Source organism: Molossus molossus, unplaced genomic scaffold (genome assembly GCF_014108415.1).
Source record: "Molossus molossus isolate mMolMol1 unplaced genomic scaffold, mMolMol1.p scaffold_m16_p_10, whole genome shotgun sequence".
Lineage (NCBI taxonomy): Eukaryota > Metazoa > Chordata > Mammalia > Chiroptera > Molossidae > Molossus > Molossus molossus.
The window spans coordinates 84,089,484-84,108,675 of NW_023425345.1; the positions used below are offsets into that span (position 1 = coordinate 84,089,484).

The 19,192-nt window shown below is 38.4% G+C and overlaps 1 protein-coding gene across 2 annotated transcripts in view; it reads right to left on the reverse strand.

Annotated features, from left to right (window-relative positions):
• Positions 1-689: 689 nt before the first annotated feature.
• The window catches only part of CUNH12orf50 (chromosome unknown C12orf50 homolog), a 37,254-nt gene continuing 18,751 nt past the window's right edge, over positions 690-19,192 (reverse strand). Inside the window, exons 4-13 of one of the 2 annotated variants that reach the window (XM_036252721.1) lie at positions 17,064-17,222; positions 15,995-16,072; positions 15,799-15,912; positions 13,289-13,399; positions 10,027-10,122; positions 8,314-8,430; positions 6,791-6,895; positions 6,351-6,554; positions 4,349-4,441; positions 834-1,013 (exon numbers count right to left, since the gene is read on the reverse strand). In XM_036252721.1, the coding sequence (XP_036108614.1) occupies positions 988-1,013; positions 4,349-4,441; positions 6,351-6,554; positions 6,791-6,895; positions 8,314-8,430; positions 10,027-10,122; positions 13,289-13,399; positions 15,799-15,912; positions 15,995-16,072; positions 17,064-17,222 (1,103 nt within the window). In that variant the 3' untranslated portion in view covers positions 834-987. Of the gene's footprint in view, positions 1,014-4,348; positions 4,442-6,350; positions 6,555-6,790; positions 6,896-8,313; positions 8,431-10,026; positions 10,123-13,288; positions 13,400-15,798; positions 15,913-15,994; positions 16,073-17,063; positions 17,223-19,192 lie in introns of both variants that reach the window. The other variant, XM_036252722.1, reaches the window with a different exon arrangement.

Here is a 19,192-nt window from a genome sequence, read left to right on the forward strand (position 1 = left end):
ATACTTATAGTGCTCTCACATTTGTTTTTAAGTTTGAAGAGTTAATTTCTAATTTTAAGTTTTTGTTTCAGTCACTCTTCAGATGCAATTTTTAAAATTACATAAAATTTATCATTCCAGATACACAATTCTAAGCAAGCGTAAAAGAAATGGAAATATAATTTCAAATGGTATTCTCTCTTACATTTGTAGGCATTTATACTTCTGGAGTTATAAAAGCCTTAAAACCTCACAAAATCTTTTGGGACACCAGGTTATTAACTTTTTTTCCCTTTAACAAGTCCTTTTCTCTAATGTGATAGTATAATTTTCAATTTCATAGTAGGAAAATGTTTATTTTTCAGTTTTAAATGTAGCACATAGCAGATAGAGTTTGTAGTTGCCAATTAAAAGACATTGTTCAGCAATTACCCCGCATGATAAAACAATCCCTCTCTTTCTACAACACATCAAAGTGCATTTCTGTTGGAATTTCTCTAACATACTCATCACCAAATTGTTACCTTGGGACTTCACTGAGTTTGTTTACACTTTATATCTGTTATTATCGCTGAAGGCCAAGCTTAAAACCTAGGCAAAGAGAGAAAATGTGAGGTTTCTTCCGTAAAGAATATTGCAAAACAGAGATCAGAGGCACTATTTTACTCTTCAATCTGTGAAATCTAACTTAGTTTACAATTAAAGAATGATTTTAATTGTCAAACTTTTAAATTTTATTAAATGTTTGTGACAATGCATCAAATGAATTCCAGACCTACATAAATACACAGGCAGCTGTTTGCAATTTGCATTTTTATCAGTTTGAAAGAGTACAATGTACTTCCTGCATCTTATTTTCAGAATTTGCATTTATCATCTTTGGCTACCCAGTATATAGTAGGGAGTACTTGAATATCTCATTCTTGGAATTTTCATTTTTGATTGTAAATCAGATGATGTCTGGCACTTTTCTCTTTTCTTATTTTTCTCTTCGCTCCAACTCTAGGTTTACTTGCTCCCATTTCTTCTCGGCTCTAATAAAACACACAAAACATTTCAATTATTTTCTTTTTCAGCATTCTTCAGGGTACCAACGTTTTGCATGACTTTGGCTAATCACCATAAATCTGAGGACAAAACGAAAGCTAAGCTATTGTTTTATTTATTTATTTATTTTTATCCTCACCCGAGGACATTTTTCGATATTTTGTTCAGATAGAGTGGGAGGGAGAGAGAGAGAGAGAAACATCGACGTGAAAGGGACACATCGAGTGGCTGCCACCCACACAACCCAACCAGGGCCGGGGACAAACTGCAACCGAGGTACGTGCCCTTAGCGGGAACCGAACCCGGGTCTCTCTGGACCGCAGGCCGATGCTCTAACCACTGAGCCAAACCGGCCAGGGCTAAGCTATTGTTTTAATTCGGTTTTTCAAAATGCCCTTCCAACCAAGTCCACTTCTTTCTGAAGCTTACTGTGTCTTGAATTTCGATGGAGGGCTGGAAAGGAATGGAAATCCTCTACATAAAGCTACACATGGAGCGCCCAGAACGAACCGAATGCACCCTCCATTCTATGGAGTCAGGTACCTCCAGTCACACCAGCTACATCCCCTATGAGAAACCACAGGCGGCCTCCAGGAAGGCTGGCAAGGACAGTGACATCTCTCATTTCCTTCAGTAACTTTCCTCAATTGCTAACACACATTCTCCTCTCCTATTGCATTATCCTCATAGCATCCAACGACATTTTCCCAAAAGTCTCCTCTTGTCCATTTAAATGTCTGTGGCCTTGGCAGGCAGATATTTCTGAGAAGCACAGACCAGTGGCAGCGGGTGTTTCTGCTCCCTGTCGCCAGCAGGCCAAGGCCCGCTCGGAAACACTGCAATCCGCCTCGGTGCCCTAGCCTTTCTGTCTCGTATTCTGGGGATGAAAACAACTGGAAAGGGTAAGAGCTTAGGAGTTACAAATGTCCCTGTCAAAAGCTTGGGTAAATAAGAAAACTAACTTTATTTTGCTATAACTGGTTTTGGTGTTTTTTACTATAAGTTAAGTCCCCTTTTCTGCCTGATGTAGAAAATGTATTGGTCCTTTGCTCATAAACTTCATTGAATTCAATGATTTCTTAGTGAATTCACATTTCTATTTCAATCACGTTTGGACTTGAAATTCTTTCTCCCTCTCGCACCTCCCTCCTGTTTATCCTAATGTCCAGGGTTGGGACAGGGAAGAATGTTTGTTGCTGTGTGACAACTAGGAAGAGAATACCATCTCAAAACTCGGGTGCCTCTGCAGGGTCTGAACCACGTGCCGGTGAGCGGGGGGCCCAGGCAACACAGTCTAAGGTTTCTCGATCTTGAATGTGCACCCTAATCGCCTGGGGGATCTTGTTAGGAGGCAGGTTCTGATTCAGCCAGAGTGAGATGGAGATTCCACATTACTAACAAGTTCCTAGGTGATGTCATTGCTGGTGGCCCTCAGATCATATCTGATTGGTGGATAACAGCAGAGCACCCTGTTGAGACTCCAGCTGAGCCTCCCGAAGAGGCAGCTTCCTGATGCTGTCCACGCAGTCTCGGCCAGGACATCTTGTGTACACCCATTTGCCCTCACTCCCAGGAACTCACTCTGATTGAAACCCACAGGAATATATGGCGCCCTCCCAAGCAGATGGGAGTTGGGAAACCTCAAGAGGCTGTCTCCAGCCCTCCCGTGTTGACATGGCTTGCCCTGCCCACAGCCCCACCACCAGATGGCAATGAGAAATTCTCTCCAAAGCTTTCCCTGCTAGAAATTCTCTCCAAAGCTTTTCCTTGCGACTGGGGAGTGCAATGCTTGTCCTCTTCGTGCTCAGATTCTCAGGGACTTCGAGGGGAATTCTATCACTGATTTTCCTACACCTGGGGCCTGGCACGGCTGGAGGTGGTGGGAGAGAAGAAGGTACAAACGAGTGGCCCTGCACTGTATGTGGTCCTTGCTGCCTCTCCATACCCTCCTCATACTCTCCAGACTGAATCACACCCAGTGGTTTGTCAGCTCCACCCCTCGTCCCACCCTCTTCCCTCTGCCGTAGGTGGATGGTGCCTGTTTCCTGGTCTGAAATCACCCCGCCTTCGCCCAAACCCTTCTGTAGTCCAGTTTCACTCTCTGGGGTGTGAGGGAGAGAGAGAGCTGCCTGGATACAAGAGCAGTTACCGGGATGGGGCATGGGGAAAAGTCACACACCCCCAAACCCCAAATACCATGCCACCCGCGAGGAATCCACCAGAGGAGTTGATGCGGCTCAACAATCTGCGGTTTCATCCAGGATTTCCATTGACTTTTCACTTCCTTCCCCCTAACATTAAGTGCCATTGCATGTAAAAACCCACATAAAATTAAGAAAAAATATAGGCGATTGAATTGTGCTGCGGAATTTTCTTGCGGTACAATATTGTTTGGGAAGAAATGGGCCAAAAGGAAAGAAACAGCTGACTGCTGTACATAAATATATATATATATATATATATATATATATATATATATATATATATATATATATGGGTCTGTGTACTATAGTAGCAGTACTATACTGCTAGAACTCAGCTGTTTACTGTGGAGAGGGGATCATCTCTGGTCTGGATATGTCCTGGTTCGTTCTGGGCAGCTCTTGTATAAGAGCTTATGGGTTTCAGATGATTCTGAAAGTTCTAGGCTATTGACTTAGGTAGGAACTTACGATCTAGAACTTTTTCTGAAAGGTTCAGTTTTCTGAAAAGTAACTGAAACCATTTTACCCAGCATGGTTTTCCAAACCCACTGAGCCAGCCCCAGGATAAGCTGGGAGGAGACACCAAGGTTTTTAGCAAAAGAACCACCTGAGGTCGGCTCTGCTACAAACTCTACCCTGGAGCGGTTCCCAGGCCCCCACAGCCTCCCAGAGACAAAAACGGCAAGGAGGAGACCACAGTCACTACGAACCTCCTGGCCTGGACACGTCATCTGAGGGGCCCTAAAGTCTCCACAGCCAGTATTTGTCTATGGTGAATAGATCAGGGCTTTCATATTTTGTGTCAAAATGTAGTTTTATAGGTTTGCTTTGTGGTCCAACAAAGAACGCATCTTAACATATTATAAAATCCTGCACCTGCTGTGCTGGTAGCTAAGGAGAGACATATGTCAAAAGACGTCTGGTAAGACACACAAGGAGGCAAAGGAGAACGCAGTAAAACAAAACAAGATTAAATGGCCAGTAGAAAAAGATCTATGAAACTCCAAGTAATTATGTTCCTATATATTATGACATTTTCTACAGTTTCTAGAATATGTTCCTTGAGCTTAAAAACTGGTCATTCATTTTTAGAATTGTATAATACATTAAATATGTACCTGTATATATCTTCTCCGTTTTTGAATATGCTTTTGAAAAAGGAATTCTTTTTCGCCAGGCTGAACCATTATATGATGTTGACATATATTTATCTGAGGGGGAAAAAAAAAGAAGAAGACTGGAGTTAAATACTGTATAACTTTAAAATCATATTCTAGGAGTATTTCAAATTTTTCATCTCAGAGATGAAATTATTCTCTAATTAATTTTACCATTTCAAACTAAGGGAACAGGGATACAAATGGGTCTATTAAGACTATTTAAGTTATCAATGAACATGGCTATACATTCTTTTAATTGGCTGTCCAATTCCTTAAATAAGGCTGTCTCCCATGAGACTAAGATAGAGGAGAAAATGGTATCTGGATGTGATAAAAAATATTTCTTTGCCTTGTTTAGCTATGATTTTGCATGTAATTCTGCTAATATTTGTAGGAAGGAAGGAAGGAAGGAAGGCCAGCTTAGGAGATCAGCCCTATTCCCTTTTCCCTCCATGAAGTGAGTCTCATGATGGCAGATTGCTCTACCATAGTGAACTCATTATTCTAGGAAACCAAATCATTTATATACAGACTTGGTCCTTAAATATCAGCTTTCCTCCGAGAGCTCTCTATTTGAACTATCATCTAACAATGTTGCATTTGTATTTTCAAGTATGACTATGCAACTGTGATTCTCAAAGCCTGGTCCAAAATAATACTAAACATGTATTTTTTTTTTTTCCTTGTCGACAGGTGCACTAGTAATGCAAAGGTAATAGCAAGTATAACACTTGCCACCTTAATACAAATGTAGACAACGACACCAAACTATTCTGGTAGTCATTGTATTATTCACAGCCATCTACTCATGGTAAATCTAATGAAATTAATAACAATGTAATAATAGTAAGAAATAAAATTAAGAGCCTGTTTCACCTAAGAATGTCCTTATTTTAATATATAAATCTATACATCATTCTGTTCTAAAGCAAATAGAAGAAAAACGATTTAAATAAAGCTAACTTCAGTTTAAATGATAAAAGAAAAGTCCTAAGAGAGACAAAAAGTTTTTACTTATGTATCTCAAAGTATCAACATTCAGAACTCCACTAACCAGGCTGTGAACACAGGAAAATATAAACATGCAATTACAGGGAACTGAGTAGCCTTTTTGTAGACTGAGAAAAGTTAAGCCCAACTTTGAAAAAGTAAAATTCATCTGCGACAAGAAGAAAAAGAGATTTGGTTCCCTCCTTATATACTGTGATTTTTGTCTGTTACATGATGAAATGATTTAGAAGCAATCTGTGCATGGTTGGGAGAGATGAGTGGTTGTCAAATACATTGCAGTTAACCCTCAAACTAACCCTTTCAGAAAGTAATCATGAAGGTCTAAAGAAAAGCCAAGACGCTGGCCTGAAAGTGATAATTGAACAATGCAGTTAGTGGAACAAGAAAATGTCAACCATTTGAAAACAATCCTCAGGAGTGAGATAAGCTATCCGGGGGTAACAAAGTGCACTGCTCCGAGACAAGCCACTAAGGAGGTTCACTGTTAAGTCATCTGCTCCAACATATTTTTTTCCATATCCTTTAAATCAAGCGCACTCCTGTGCATGGAAGAAATCCTCTCACTTATTTTCTAAGATGGTGGTGAGGGCCTAGGAGAAGAAGAGGGGAGCCCGGCTTCTGTGGCTCAGTGGTTGAGCATCCACCCATGCACCAAGAGGTCGCAGGTTCGATTCCCAGTCAGGGCACATGCCCAGGCTGTGGGCCTGATCCCCAATGGGGGGCATGCAGGAGGCGGTCATTCAATGTTCTCTCTCATCGATGTTTCTATCTCTCTCTCCCTCTCCCTTCTTCTCTCTAAAATCAATAAAGAAAACAATATTTAAGAAAAATTTTTTTAAAGAAAAAGAAGAGGGGAACAGGTAGCAATGAAGGTTCATTGCACCATCAGGAAATTCCATGGGAATGCCAACCACAGACATACGCAGAGCATATAAGTAAATAGCCTCACCTGGACAGAGGTTGAGTTTGGGTTCCTTGTTAACATTGACTTTATGGTAGAACCCATTTGTGGGCCTGTTGCTGGGAGGTGCGTTTAGTGAGACATTCCTGACAGTACCCCTCTGAACATGGATATAAGATGCATTTTCAGCATTTCTGTCTTTATTATTGCGGTGGTAACTCATTTTATTTTTTGGATTTGGGGCCTGTACTGCTGCAAAAGAAAGGAGGGATAAAACAAGCTGGTTTCATACCCATAAATAACATACTGCACTTCAAGCACAATGGAAGACAATGTAAGCTAAAAGAACTAAGTTTATTGGAGTCGGATTGACATCTAAAATAACATATTTCACAATGGTGATGTGTTTTTCAGACATAAAATATTATTTCATACTTAATCTCTTTTCAAATTACCATTTAGAAATATCAAGTATATAGACACCCTACCTCTCCGCATTCCTTGGCCAGGAAAGTTCTTTGGTTCATCATAAACCCATTTTCTTTTTTTCACGCCTTTAAAATGAGGCTTCCTCACTGGCTGGACATCATTCACTTAGAGGAAATACAAATTTGTACAGTTTTTTAAAAGACGCTTTCATCTGAAAATTACTGTAGGTGATAATTACATATCTGTGCACTTACATGTCAAGCAAGCAAAAAAAAAATTAATTCACCACCTTAGTACTTTATTTTCTAGAACAAAGGGTGATGAATTTTAAGTACCCCTCAAAAAAATCTATTTTGAAAGTAGATGAGAAAACTTTCAATAAGGAGCAATCCTCCAAGAAAAATGCCTTTTTTCAAAGAAATGTGTAGATTCTTTTAAAAGAGCATAAAATTACACTCCAAATATAATTATGTATCTATCTCACAATAATGTTATTATCATTTTAGCATTGTTATTGTGGACATAAATCTTTTTGTACATTTTTAGTCAAAACTACTACTTCTGAAGTTGAATTAATGTAAAACACACTTTTAGAGAATTTTACTTATTCTTTTCAGATCTTAAGAAGTGTTGTGTACAGATAGTTTGATGAAATAAGACCAAGTGATCAGAATTTGTAAGTGCTAAGATCCCTAGACTATTCGCTTCTTACTTGCATATGTTTTTTCATCAAAAATTTTATATGCATGCTCAATTTTCCAGAAATGTTTAAGGTATATTTCTCCAGAGACTCCTAAGATTTTGTGGAGAGGAGCGGCTGTTATTTCTCCGTAAAGGGATCCTGAACGTTCACAAGTAATGCACAGAGAACATGAACATCCGGTGCACTGCGTGGATCGCATCAGCTCTATGGTGGACTAACGCATGTTCCTGCCCGAGCTGAAGCATCAGGCCTTCAGTGAAACCGATTCACCGTCTCCTGTGCGAACAGCATGTCCACCCTCATTCTCAAGCTTCCGCTCCTAGGATTTGGAAACCATATTTTTAACAAGTGCCACTCAACTGAGCTTCTTGGGGTGAACCATCATAGCTCCCTTAGGGCCTCTCTGGGATCCAAGAATATTATACGGGTTCAATACATGAAATACGAGAAAGGAGAAAGGATGGAAGGAAATAGAGAGGAAGATTTGTGAGTCTTAATTATCACGAAAAGTAGCTTAGAATACTGAATGGCAAGGGGATGGTAAATCAAGAAAAATAACCCAAAACATATTAAAAACCTGTCCATGTTTTCCACTATAGGTTAAATTAAAATGTAATATTAATGAATCTTCCAAGAAGGTAGTATACTACTAATTTTAATACTTAAATTAAAATAGTGGGAAAGTTTATTATTTACTAGGACTTTGCCAAGCTTAGTAAAAAAAAAAGAAGAAAAAATAAAAATTGTCTTTAATTCTTAATCCTGGATAATTTTTAAACCATTCTTTTTAAATTTCTTCTTAAAAATTCTATTTCAAGTAAGCAAAACAAATCCATGATAAGACAAATATATCTAAGGCCAAAAAAAGAGAGCTCTCACTTGAAAAGGGGTCCTCTCTGCACTTCAAACTGATATTCTCAGTAGCATTTAATACATGCGCTGTAGGTACTAGTCGGGTAGTTAGGGAGCGCTTTGGATGAGGACTGTCCTTGTTATCTTTTAAAGCAAATTAAGAAAATAAAATGTCAGTATTAGTAAAAGAAGTGTCTCAGTTGCTATTTCACTTTTCAAACATTATATGATGGGCATCCTTCTTTTTAAAATGTACATATGTATGCTAATTTTTAGCATGCATTAGTGCAATTTCCCAATTACTGCCTTGAGTCCCCAAAATGTGTCACTAACAAAACATTGAAAATCTAGTAATACAGCCTTTACTTTCAATATGTAAATTACATATTTGTGGCAGTATTTTTAATAACCCCATACAAAAGAATTAAAAGGTTATCAACTTGTCCGGCTGGTGTGGCTCAGTGGTTGAATGTCGACCCATGCACCAAGAGGTCGTCGGTTCGATTCCCAGTCAGGGCACATGCCCAGGCTGTGGGCCTGATCCCCAGTGGGGGGCATGCAGGAGGCGGCCAGTCAATGTTCTCTCTCATTGATGTTTCTATCTCTCTCTCCCTCTCATTTCCTCTCTCTCTAAAATCAATAGAGGAAAAAAAATAATGAAAGGTTATCAACTTGACATAAAATGTGCCAATTTAAATTGAGATTCCAAAAATATTTTAAATGTCACAACTTTCACTTGCTCTGTGCTTTGGAGCAGGACTGCCCAATAGAGCCCTCTTCAGTAAGGTAAACAGTCTACCTCTGTTCTGTCTTAAGTGACAGTATGGGTCACACGTGGGTAACACTTGGACTACAGCTAGTGAAACAGAAAGGCTGAATTTTTTTGTTTTATTTAAGTTTATTTAACTTAAACAGCCACATGTGGGTAATGGCTACTGCTACTGGCATAGTGGTAGAGGGTTTTTGTTTTGTTCTGTTTGTTTTTTGATTGATTGAGCAAAACTGTTCCATCTCCAAATGAGAGAGAGGAAGAGATTTACATATATTTTCTATAACAATCCTTTCATTTGATTACAAGTGTCTTTTCCTATTCTTGAAAACATTTATTGATGGGGAAAAAAACAGAAGATGAGGTTAGTTGATATTTCTATGGAGAATATGTGAAGCCCTCTCGTTGCAGGACAGCTGTGATTTTAGTCTGTGACTGGAGAGCTGCCCAGCAGAGAGGTGCCAATTGGGACATTCTAAGTATGGTAAGGACATCATAAAATGATGAGGGTGTATTTTATTATCATTATCTCTTGATTATTCACAGACTGTAGTTGGTAATAATTATTAAATGGGGGAGTCATCATGAGATTAGAACTCTTCGCAGGAGTCACAAACAATGCTTTCTAAGAAAATTCAATCTTACTGAGTATTTGAAGTTGGAAGAAGAAACGAAAAATGATTAGGTGCTACCACTTAAGAGAAACGATAACTTTAGAGCTAGTAAGACTCCTAGAAATTATGTAGCCCAACAGGCTAATTGTTCAGGCTAATACGATAGAGCACCATGGTCAAACTAGGGACAGAGCCAAGATTAGAACCTTAGGGCTCCTGACCCCTATATTTCGTGTTTTGGTGTATATTTTTATTTATGACTTTGCCTATTATATTTGGTTTCCACAAAAATCAAGCTTTATGTTTAACATATCTATTCAAATTACAGATTGATTAAAATTACAAATGGTTTATTACCTTTGGTACTTGAACATTTTGACACGGTGATTTCTTTCTCTTTCTTTTCATCTACTCCAAGAAATACGATCCTCTGGGGGACATAACAGTCGCCTCCTACGGCAACACCTTACTGTCAGAGGCAGCGACGGCAGAGTGTTTTACAAAACTATCTTTCAATACAGAATATGCTCCTCTATGATATCCTTTTTGTCCACTTTTGTTTAAACAGTTCTCAATGATACCATCCCCATATCTCAATATATATCAGATATGTTTAGATTAATACATGTGCCTATATGTGTACATGAATGCACAGTAGGAACACTTACATACTGATAATTACAAGAAAACTTACATAGTCAACAGAATTAATTTTCCTTTAATACATAATCTTTGCTTCCACCCTTTTCCACCCTTTAGAGGTAGAGTAAATGTAAATTATCTCCCATACATAATCTTCAGATACATGAAAGCAGTTTCTGTGTTCCTTAAAAGTCATCTATTTTACAGGATAAGTATCCATCGTTGCATTAAATATTACTCATGTACTTAATTTCCAGATTCTTCACCACACAAGCCACCCTCTGTCAACATACAATAAGTGTTTAAAGCGATCTTTTTTTAAAGGTGACACCCAAATGTGGGCTGCCCTGTACAGAAATCAGTGAAACCTGGTAATAGTATTTGACATTTAGAGAGTATTCTTCTATATGTCAGACACTCCTCTGAGCACTTTAAATGACTGGTCACGTATACTTATCTTCCTATACTACTCCTAATAATTCAATTTGAGTTTTACCTTAGCTATTTGCTAGCCGACATGCTACTGAATTGTTCTGAAACCTTGTGGCCAACAAAAAAATATTTATTTTTACCTTACAATCTGTAGCATGTCAGATCTTTCCGAAATTGAAGAAAACCTACCCTTAATGTCTTGATCGTTTTTTCCTCTTGTCTTTAATAAGGTTGTTTTTAAAATTACATTCACTGGGGTGACATTGGTTAATAAGATTATATAGATGTCAAGTGTACAATTCTATGATACGTCATCTGCATATTGCATTGTGTGCCCACCTCTCAAAGTCAAATCTTCTTCTATCACCATATGTTTGACCCCCTTTACCCTTTATACCCCCACCCCTCTTCCCTCTGATAACCACCACACTGGTGTCTGTGTCTATGAAATTTTGTTTGTTTTTCTTATTTGTTTGTTTGTTGCTTTCAGTTTCACATCCCACCTATGAGTGAAATCATATGGTTCTTAATGTTTTCTATCTGACTTATTTTCTTTAACATGACATTCTCAAGATCCATCTATTTGTCGCAAACGACAGTATTTGATTTTTTCTTGTGGCTGAGTAGTACTCCATTGTATATGTGGACCACATCTTACTGATCCAGTCCTCTGTGCAAGGACACTTCACTTGTTTCCATGTCTTGGTCACTGTGGATAACACTGCAATGAACACAGGGGTGCATATATCTTTGCAAATAAATGTTTTCTTTTTTAAAATCCTCACCCGAGGATATTTTTCCATTTATCTTCAGGTAGAGTGGGAGTGGGAGGAACATCGACATGAGAGACACATCGACGGGTTGCCTCCTGCACAACCCCGACCAGGGCCATAGACTGAACTGCAGCCAAGGTACATGCCCTTGAACAGAACCAAACCCATGACTCTCTGGTCCATGGGCTGATGCTCCAACCTCTGAGCCAAACTGGCCAGGGTGCAAATAAATGTTTCAATTTGGGGGGCAGATACGTAGAAGACAGGTTGTTGGGTCATATGGTAGCTCTATTCTTAATTTTTTGAGGAGCCTCCATTCTGTTGTCTTTAGGTGCTGTACCAGTTCACATGCCCACCAGTAGTGCATGTCTTTTTCTCTACAACCTTTCCAACACTTGTTATTACTTGTCTTGTTGATAATAGCCATTCTAGCAGGTGTGAGGTGATAGCTCACTGTAGTTTTGATTTGCATTTGTCTAATAGCTAGTTAAGTTGAATATCTTTTCATAAACCTGTTGGCCTTTGTATGTCTTCTTGGGAGAAGTGTCTCTTCAGCTCCTCTGCCCATTTTAAAAAAATTATCTTCATTGTTGAAAGAATTACAAATGACCCATCTTTTTTCCCCAGTGCCTCCCTCCAACCCTCTCCTCCCCTCCACCCATGCCTTCACCACACAGCTGTCTATGTCTATATGCACATAAGTTCTCTGTTAATTTCTTCCTGTCCCCTCCCTGCTTCCCTCTGAGATTTGTCAGTCTGTTCCATGCTTCCATGTCTCGGGATCTATTTTGTTTGTCAGTTTATTTTGTCCAGTAGATTCTACATATAAGTGAGGTCTTATCTTTCTTTGACTAGCTCATTTCTTTTAGCATAATACTCTCCAGGTCCCTTCATGCTGTCTCAAAAGATAAGAGATCCTTTTTTTTTTTTTTTTTTTTTTTTTACAGCAGCATAGTATTCCATTGTGTAAATGTACTACAGCTTTTTTTATCCACTCATCTACTGATGGGCACTTGGGCTATTTCCAGATCTTAGCTATTATAAATAGCACTGCTGTGAACATAGAGGTGCATATATTCTTGTTTGTTTGGTGTTGAGTTGTATGAGTTCTTTATATATTTTGGATATTAACCCCTTATAGAGCTGTTTGCAAATATATTCTCCTATTCAGTTGGCTGCCTTTGTTTTGTTGGTAGCTTCTTTTGCTGTGCAGAATCTTTTTAGTTTGATGACCCATTCATTTATTTTTTGCATTACTTCCCTTGCCTTTGGGGTCAAATTCATGAAATCTTCTCTAAGACCAAGGCCCATACATTTAGTACCTATGTTTTCTCCAATGTAATTTATTGTTTCAGGACTTATATTTACGTCTTTGATCCACTTTGAGTTAATTTCTAAATGCAAGACTGTTTAGTCCAGTTTGAGCTTATGTTATTAAACTTGGTGCATTGTTCCAGCATATTAACGTCCAGTCATCTGTGAATTTTATAAACATGTCTCCATTCATCCAGTCATTTAATTGTCTAAACATAATAAAGTCAATTATTCTACAAATATTTACTGAGAGCACATCAGGTGCCAGACATTCTTCTACAGGGATTCATCTGCGGCAACTGATTATACACAGTTCCTGGCCTTACAGCACTTACCCAAAGCCAATGAGAACAATGTCCAAAAGATTTTGATGAAACAAAATTCATTAGAAGAGAAAATTCAGACTCATTTATTGTATAATGATATGTGGAGAATCAACCGGTAATAAAATAACTCACCTCCATTTTCAAAAGCAGCAATGTCAGTCCTTGGTCTCCTGTCCAGTGATGCTTTTACCTCGCCCTGCCTTTCAATTAGGCTAAATTTGGTTGGAACTGTAAGACCATCCCCTTGAAATTAAAAAAAAAAAAAATGTTTATATTACTCCAGGAACCATTAGGTGCTTACATAAGTTTATGATAGAATTCATAATAATAATAAAAGGCCTAAAAGCTAATGCAAGTATTGTTTATATGACATGATGAACAATAAATTTATAAATACATGAATTTTAAGCAAATTTTATAATTATCAGAAAAGTGTCAAACAAATTTATTTTCTTGTGTGGATAAGTAATAATGACAATTAAAAAACTTAAGCAATCTGCCCGGCCAGTGTGGCTCAGTGGTTGAGCATCGACCCATGCACCAAGAGGTTGCTGGTTCGACTCCCGGTCAGGACATATGGCCCAGGTTGTAGGCTTGATCCCCAGTGCAGGTCATGCAGGAGGCCGCCAATCGATGTTCTCTCTCATCGATGTTTCTATCTCTCTCTCCCACTCCCTTCCTCTCTCTCTCTCTCTAGCATCAATAAAGAAAAATATTTAAGCAATCTAACATTGTTTTTCATATAATTGTTACATTTTTTTGTTTATATCTATTCATTATTTAAAAATTGAGTAAAAAGTGTTAGTCTACTATTGACTTAAAATGCTAATTATACTGTGATAAGTAATTTTTACCATTTTCCTCATACATCTCTAATGTTCTTCTAAAATAAACTATTAAAACCAGAATAAAAGAACTATGACAATCTAATAAAACATGATTCTGAATTATTAAAAAAAAAGTCTGTAGGTAGTATTGTATCAGTGGTAATTGTCTGAATTTGATATTTATACTACAATTATATAAGATTTATGTAGGAGCATCATGTCTTAAACTTACTCTCTAACAGTTCAAAAATAATAACAAGTGTGTATATTTACAGAGAGAAAGTGAAAAATTATGTGTAAAAGGCTAACATTTGGGGATATCCAGGTAAAGAGTGTTCATGAATTAACTGAAATTATTTTAAAATAAAAAGCTTTTTAGTTATTTGTCTGTTTGTTTTATTGATTGATTTCACAGAGAGAGAAGGAAAAAACATATACTTGTTCCACTTATTTTTTTTTTTTTATCCTCACCTGAGGACATTTTTCCATTTTTTGTTCAGACAGAGCTGGAGGGAGGGGGAGAGAGAGAGAGAAACATCGACGTGAAAGGGACACATTGAGTGACTGCCACCCGCACGACCCAACCAGGGCCTGGGACAAATTGCAACCAAGGTACATGCCCTTAGCGGGAACCGAACCCTGGTCTCTCTGGACCACAGGCCAACGCTCTAACCGCTGAGCCAAACCGGCCAGGGCTCCACTTATTTTTTATGCATTCGTGCATTGCTTCTTGAATGTTCCCCAATCAGGGATTGAACCTGAAACCTTGTCGTATCAGGAGGATGCTCTAAACAACAAAGTTACCAGGCCAGGGCATAAACAAAGTTTTTTAAAACATAATATAAAGCAAAATTGCATATAATTGTATTTATAATCTATCATTTTTAATATTCATTGCTAACTTGGTTTCTTTATTTTTGTTTTGTTATTGTTTGGAGAGGGCTGTCTATTGTTGATTGTGTCTAGATAATCAGTAACCTGGGCAATCCTGTCCGTCCACACACCACTACCTGTCAACTGGTCCTTTCTGATTGTTCTGCCATCTGATGGTGTGCTGCTGCCACCTACCGCCGTATATTTATGTGGTTTGCAAGGCAGGCACTTTGATCTTTACCCTATATTCATCCTGATCCTGGGAGTTTTCTCCTTTTATTTTTATTTTATTATTACTTTTTTAGGGTAGGAAGTGACTCAAATCTCTCCTACTACTATAAAACTGGCTTTTCAGCTCATCCTAGTGGCAAAATAAACTATATAAACTATGGCATCTATGTATTTCCCCCTAGTTCCTCGTTTCATGCCCAGAAAACAATGTTCTCATCTTGACAAGGGAAAAGTGTTCAACAAGAGCACAATCAGATTCGCCAAAGTATAAGATCCATGAAAGTCACAGCCTTGGAACTATCCACCTGCTTCACCCTTGAAATTGTCTGATACACAGAAGGCACTCATTCAATGGATAAATGTACTGCCATTGCGTGGAGCTCCTTTATGTCATTCGAGGGCTAGGTTGTCCTTTCTATTCACAAATCTCCTGTTTTATATGGATGTGTATTTTCGTAGATAAAGAAAATGGTAAGTCAAACTACTTACAGAGTTACTGCATCATACTTCATGGCTCCCCTGGGAAAGCTTAATTATGTTAATAGCAGCTTTTACATTAAATTTAGGTCATCCAATAAGAGAATCTCCTCACTCTCAATTCTGATGTATTATTTATCATTTAACTCTGTTGTATATCTTACTAAATAATTCACAGCCTATCACGCCAAGTATCTCTAATGCATGACACTGAAATGCTGCCACTGAACTCACCTTCTTGTAATTCACTGCCATTTTCCAGAGGCTTTTCCAACTCTTTTTCTGCTGCAGAGGCTGTGCTTTTTGATGATGAAATATCTGGAGAAGTTTGAAATCTGTAGTATTCACCTAATCTCCCAAAAGAAAAGTCATGTTGAGTATATTGATCACATCAAATATTAGAAGATCCACACATATTTTGCTTGCTTACCAGATTTGTAACACATCTCCTTTATTGCTCTTTTTTCCTCGAGTTCTTCAGGGGTCTTTGTCCATAAGCTGGAAGCATCTATAGGATAGATATATATTTTCTAATCAAATTGTCCTAAAGCCAAACAATCTGAAAATTTATAAAGCAAAATAAAAAAAATCCCAAACATTGTTCTCATGGATGGGTTACTCATTTAAATTTTTTAAATCAATGATTTGTATACTGGCGAATATTTCTAATTTCTATATTTCACATATTAGAAAGAATCAGTCAAGAGAAAATAAATGACTGTACATTCTGCATCTTAGGTGGAGCTGTGGATTCATATGGTGAGATCATATTTGTTTGTTTGGAGGAAGGTGAAGGTATGGAAGACACGGAGCGACAGCAGACAAAACCAGAACAAAATACATATTCCTAGGCATTCCTGAGCACAGACACTACGGTGGCCTGTGGCCCACAGAAGGACACAATCCAGGGCCAAGAGAGAGTGGGAGTTTATTTTTCAGCATGTTTGTCTTGTTCGTACATACATATTGGCATCACGGTGCTGTGATAATATGGGAGGAACAGGATGGACTAGGATGAAAAAAGAACTGGGTTCTAACCTTGCTTATACTTTTGGAAGAATTATCTGGGATAATGCAGATGGCTGGGCTTTATACATTATAAACTGCTCTATGGATCTCTATAACTTCAAGGATTAAATGGGAGACAGATGGATGTAATCATGCAATAAACAGATGGACACATGTATATCAATGTTAAGTTACATATAAATAAAAGAAGTGATTAGTATCCTTATAAATAACTCTACACATTTAAACAGGAAAACCATCTCTCAGCCATCCTATAATCAACAAAGCCTTCCAATCCAAATAGTAAGCATGTGTAGACAGAACAAATGAGAACATAATGAATTCAATATATATAATAAATGTAAAACTATTGTCTCACCAAAACCTGCCTTACATATTAAGTTATAAAACTCTAGTAGTGAAATAAATACTTAGAAAATATTATGAGGTTTTTGTATGGGCATTATAAATCTGAGAAAAAGTTCACTAACCACTTTGCTCATTTCCTTCCTCCTCTTCTTCCTCAAAGTTCGTTTTTAAAACTAAAGGATGGTGAATGGGTCGTGATATATTCTCCTGAGGTTTCAGGGCTTCCTGAATCTGGGTCAAGGGTGGAGTTCCCTCCTGAGGTTCTTTATGTACTGTAATAGCTACAGAGAAAATGCAATATTTCAGTCTTATCAAAATGTACAATGATCGGCTGTTGTCTTCCTGGTGAACTATAATTATTAAAAGGTTATTATACTAACTTACCAAAAAAAAAATCAACACTTTGCCTAGAAGGTGTGGAAAATATGTTAATTCATAGATTTTAGATAGTAATTATAAGCATAACTTGGTATATCACACTTTTGGTGTAAATTGAAAGTGATCCAAAGCATTGGCTGTATTCTTACATTAGATCTGTGGGATAAAATTTAACAACTTAATCACATTATGGCAAATCAACAATGTCAAGCTCATATAAGGCCTAGCTTATGCTGGCAGAGTTTATGTGCCCCAAAGAGGAAAACAGCCAATGGTTCTAGTTTTCTGGGGTGGGGGGTACTTACTTGAAAGTGAGAAGAATGATACTTTCAGATTCCCCTGTTGACTCCACAGGAGTTAGACGGGCCAAAGCTCTAGGTCATATTGAAATGTTCTGTGACCTTCAAAACTAACCAGCAATTGATAGGAGTGGCTAGTGGACATGTATATCTTCTATCACTTTGGCTAATTATCAGAATCCACTAAAGAAATTTTCCAAACATCTTTTGGGTCTCTGCTTTCTTGACTTCTGATTCAGCAGATCTGAATGAAAGCCTGGAAATCTGACCCCACCGTTTAAATATCTCAGGTAAATGATAAGGGCAGCCAAGTTCGGAAACCACTGTCCCAAATCAATGGCCATCTAACTGGGGTCCCGGGTCATGGAAAGCCTGTCAGTGGATATGCGCATCATCCCAATAATTTGGAAACAGTCAACCCTGCTCCAGATCCTCCATTTCCACATTTATTTTCCCCTTGAATTTGGTTTGCCCGAGAACAAGGCTGAGTTCACAACAGCCTTGCTCCGCTTTACAAAATGAAGGCCTACTGTCCACTGATGCCGACATTTACTCTAGCACATTGCCCAAAAGAGAAATCCTTCTTCAGTGATGAATCAAAGTACCGGGAACCCATAGGGCTTTCTCTATTACCTTGACTTACACACAGTTCTACCAGGAAAAACATCACAGTGTGGTGGGCAGAATAATGCCCCCCACTCTCACCAAGATGCCCCTAACCAGTGGCTACAGACAGAATTAAGACTGCTAATCAGCCTACCTTAAAACTGGCACATGGTTTAGGTGGGCCGAAGGTAATCAAGAGGGTCTTTAGAAGGGGAAGAGAGATACAGAGGAGGAAGAGAGATGTGACAACACTGCCTTTGAAGATGGAGGAAGGGGGACAGGAACCAGGATGAATTCTGAAGGCCTCTAGAGACTGGAAAAGGCAAGGAAACAGGTTCTCTGTCCCGAGTTCCTAGGAGAAACGCAGCACTGGAGACACCTTAGTTGTTTTGTTGTGTTTTTTTTTTTAAATTAATTAATTTTTTTATTATTTTATTTTTGTTACAGATGTTTCTCCTTTTTTCCCCCATTGACACCCTCCTCCACAACCCCCCACCCCATCCCCGGTTTTGCTGTTCGTGTCCACTGGTTATGCGTACATGCATGTAAGCTCTGTGGTTTATCTCTTCCCTCCCCCACCACCCCCTCTTCTGAGGGTTGTCAGTCTGCACCCTACTTCCACGTCTCTGGGTCTACCCTGTTCCTCAGACTGTTATGTTCATTATATTCCACAAATAAGTGAGAGACATCTTAGTTTTAATCCTCAGATTTCTAAACTATAGAACTACACAGTAATAAACTTGAGTTGTTGAAGCCACTTCGTGGGTGGTCATTTGTATTGGATACACAAGTAAGTGCTGATTTTAAATGCACATAGTTAAAAAATTTTTTTTTAATCCTCCCAAGGATATTTTTCCATTTAACTTCAGATAGAGTGAGAGAAAGGAGTGGGGGTGGAGGGGGAGAGAGAGAGAGAGAGAGAGAGACATGGATTGGTTGCCTCCTGCACAACCCAGACCAGGGCCGGG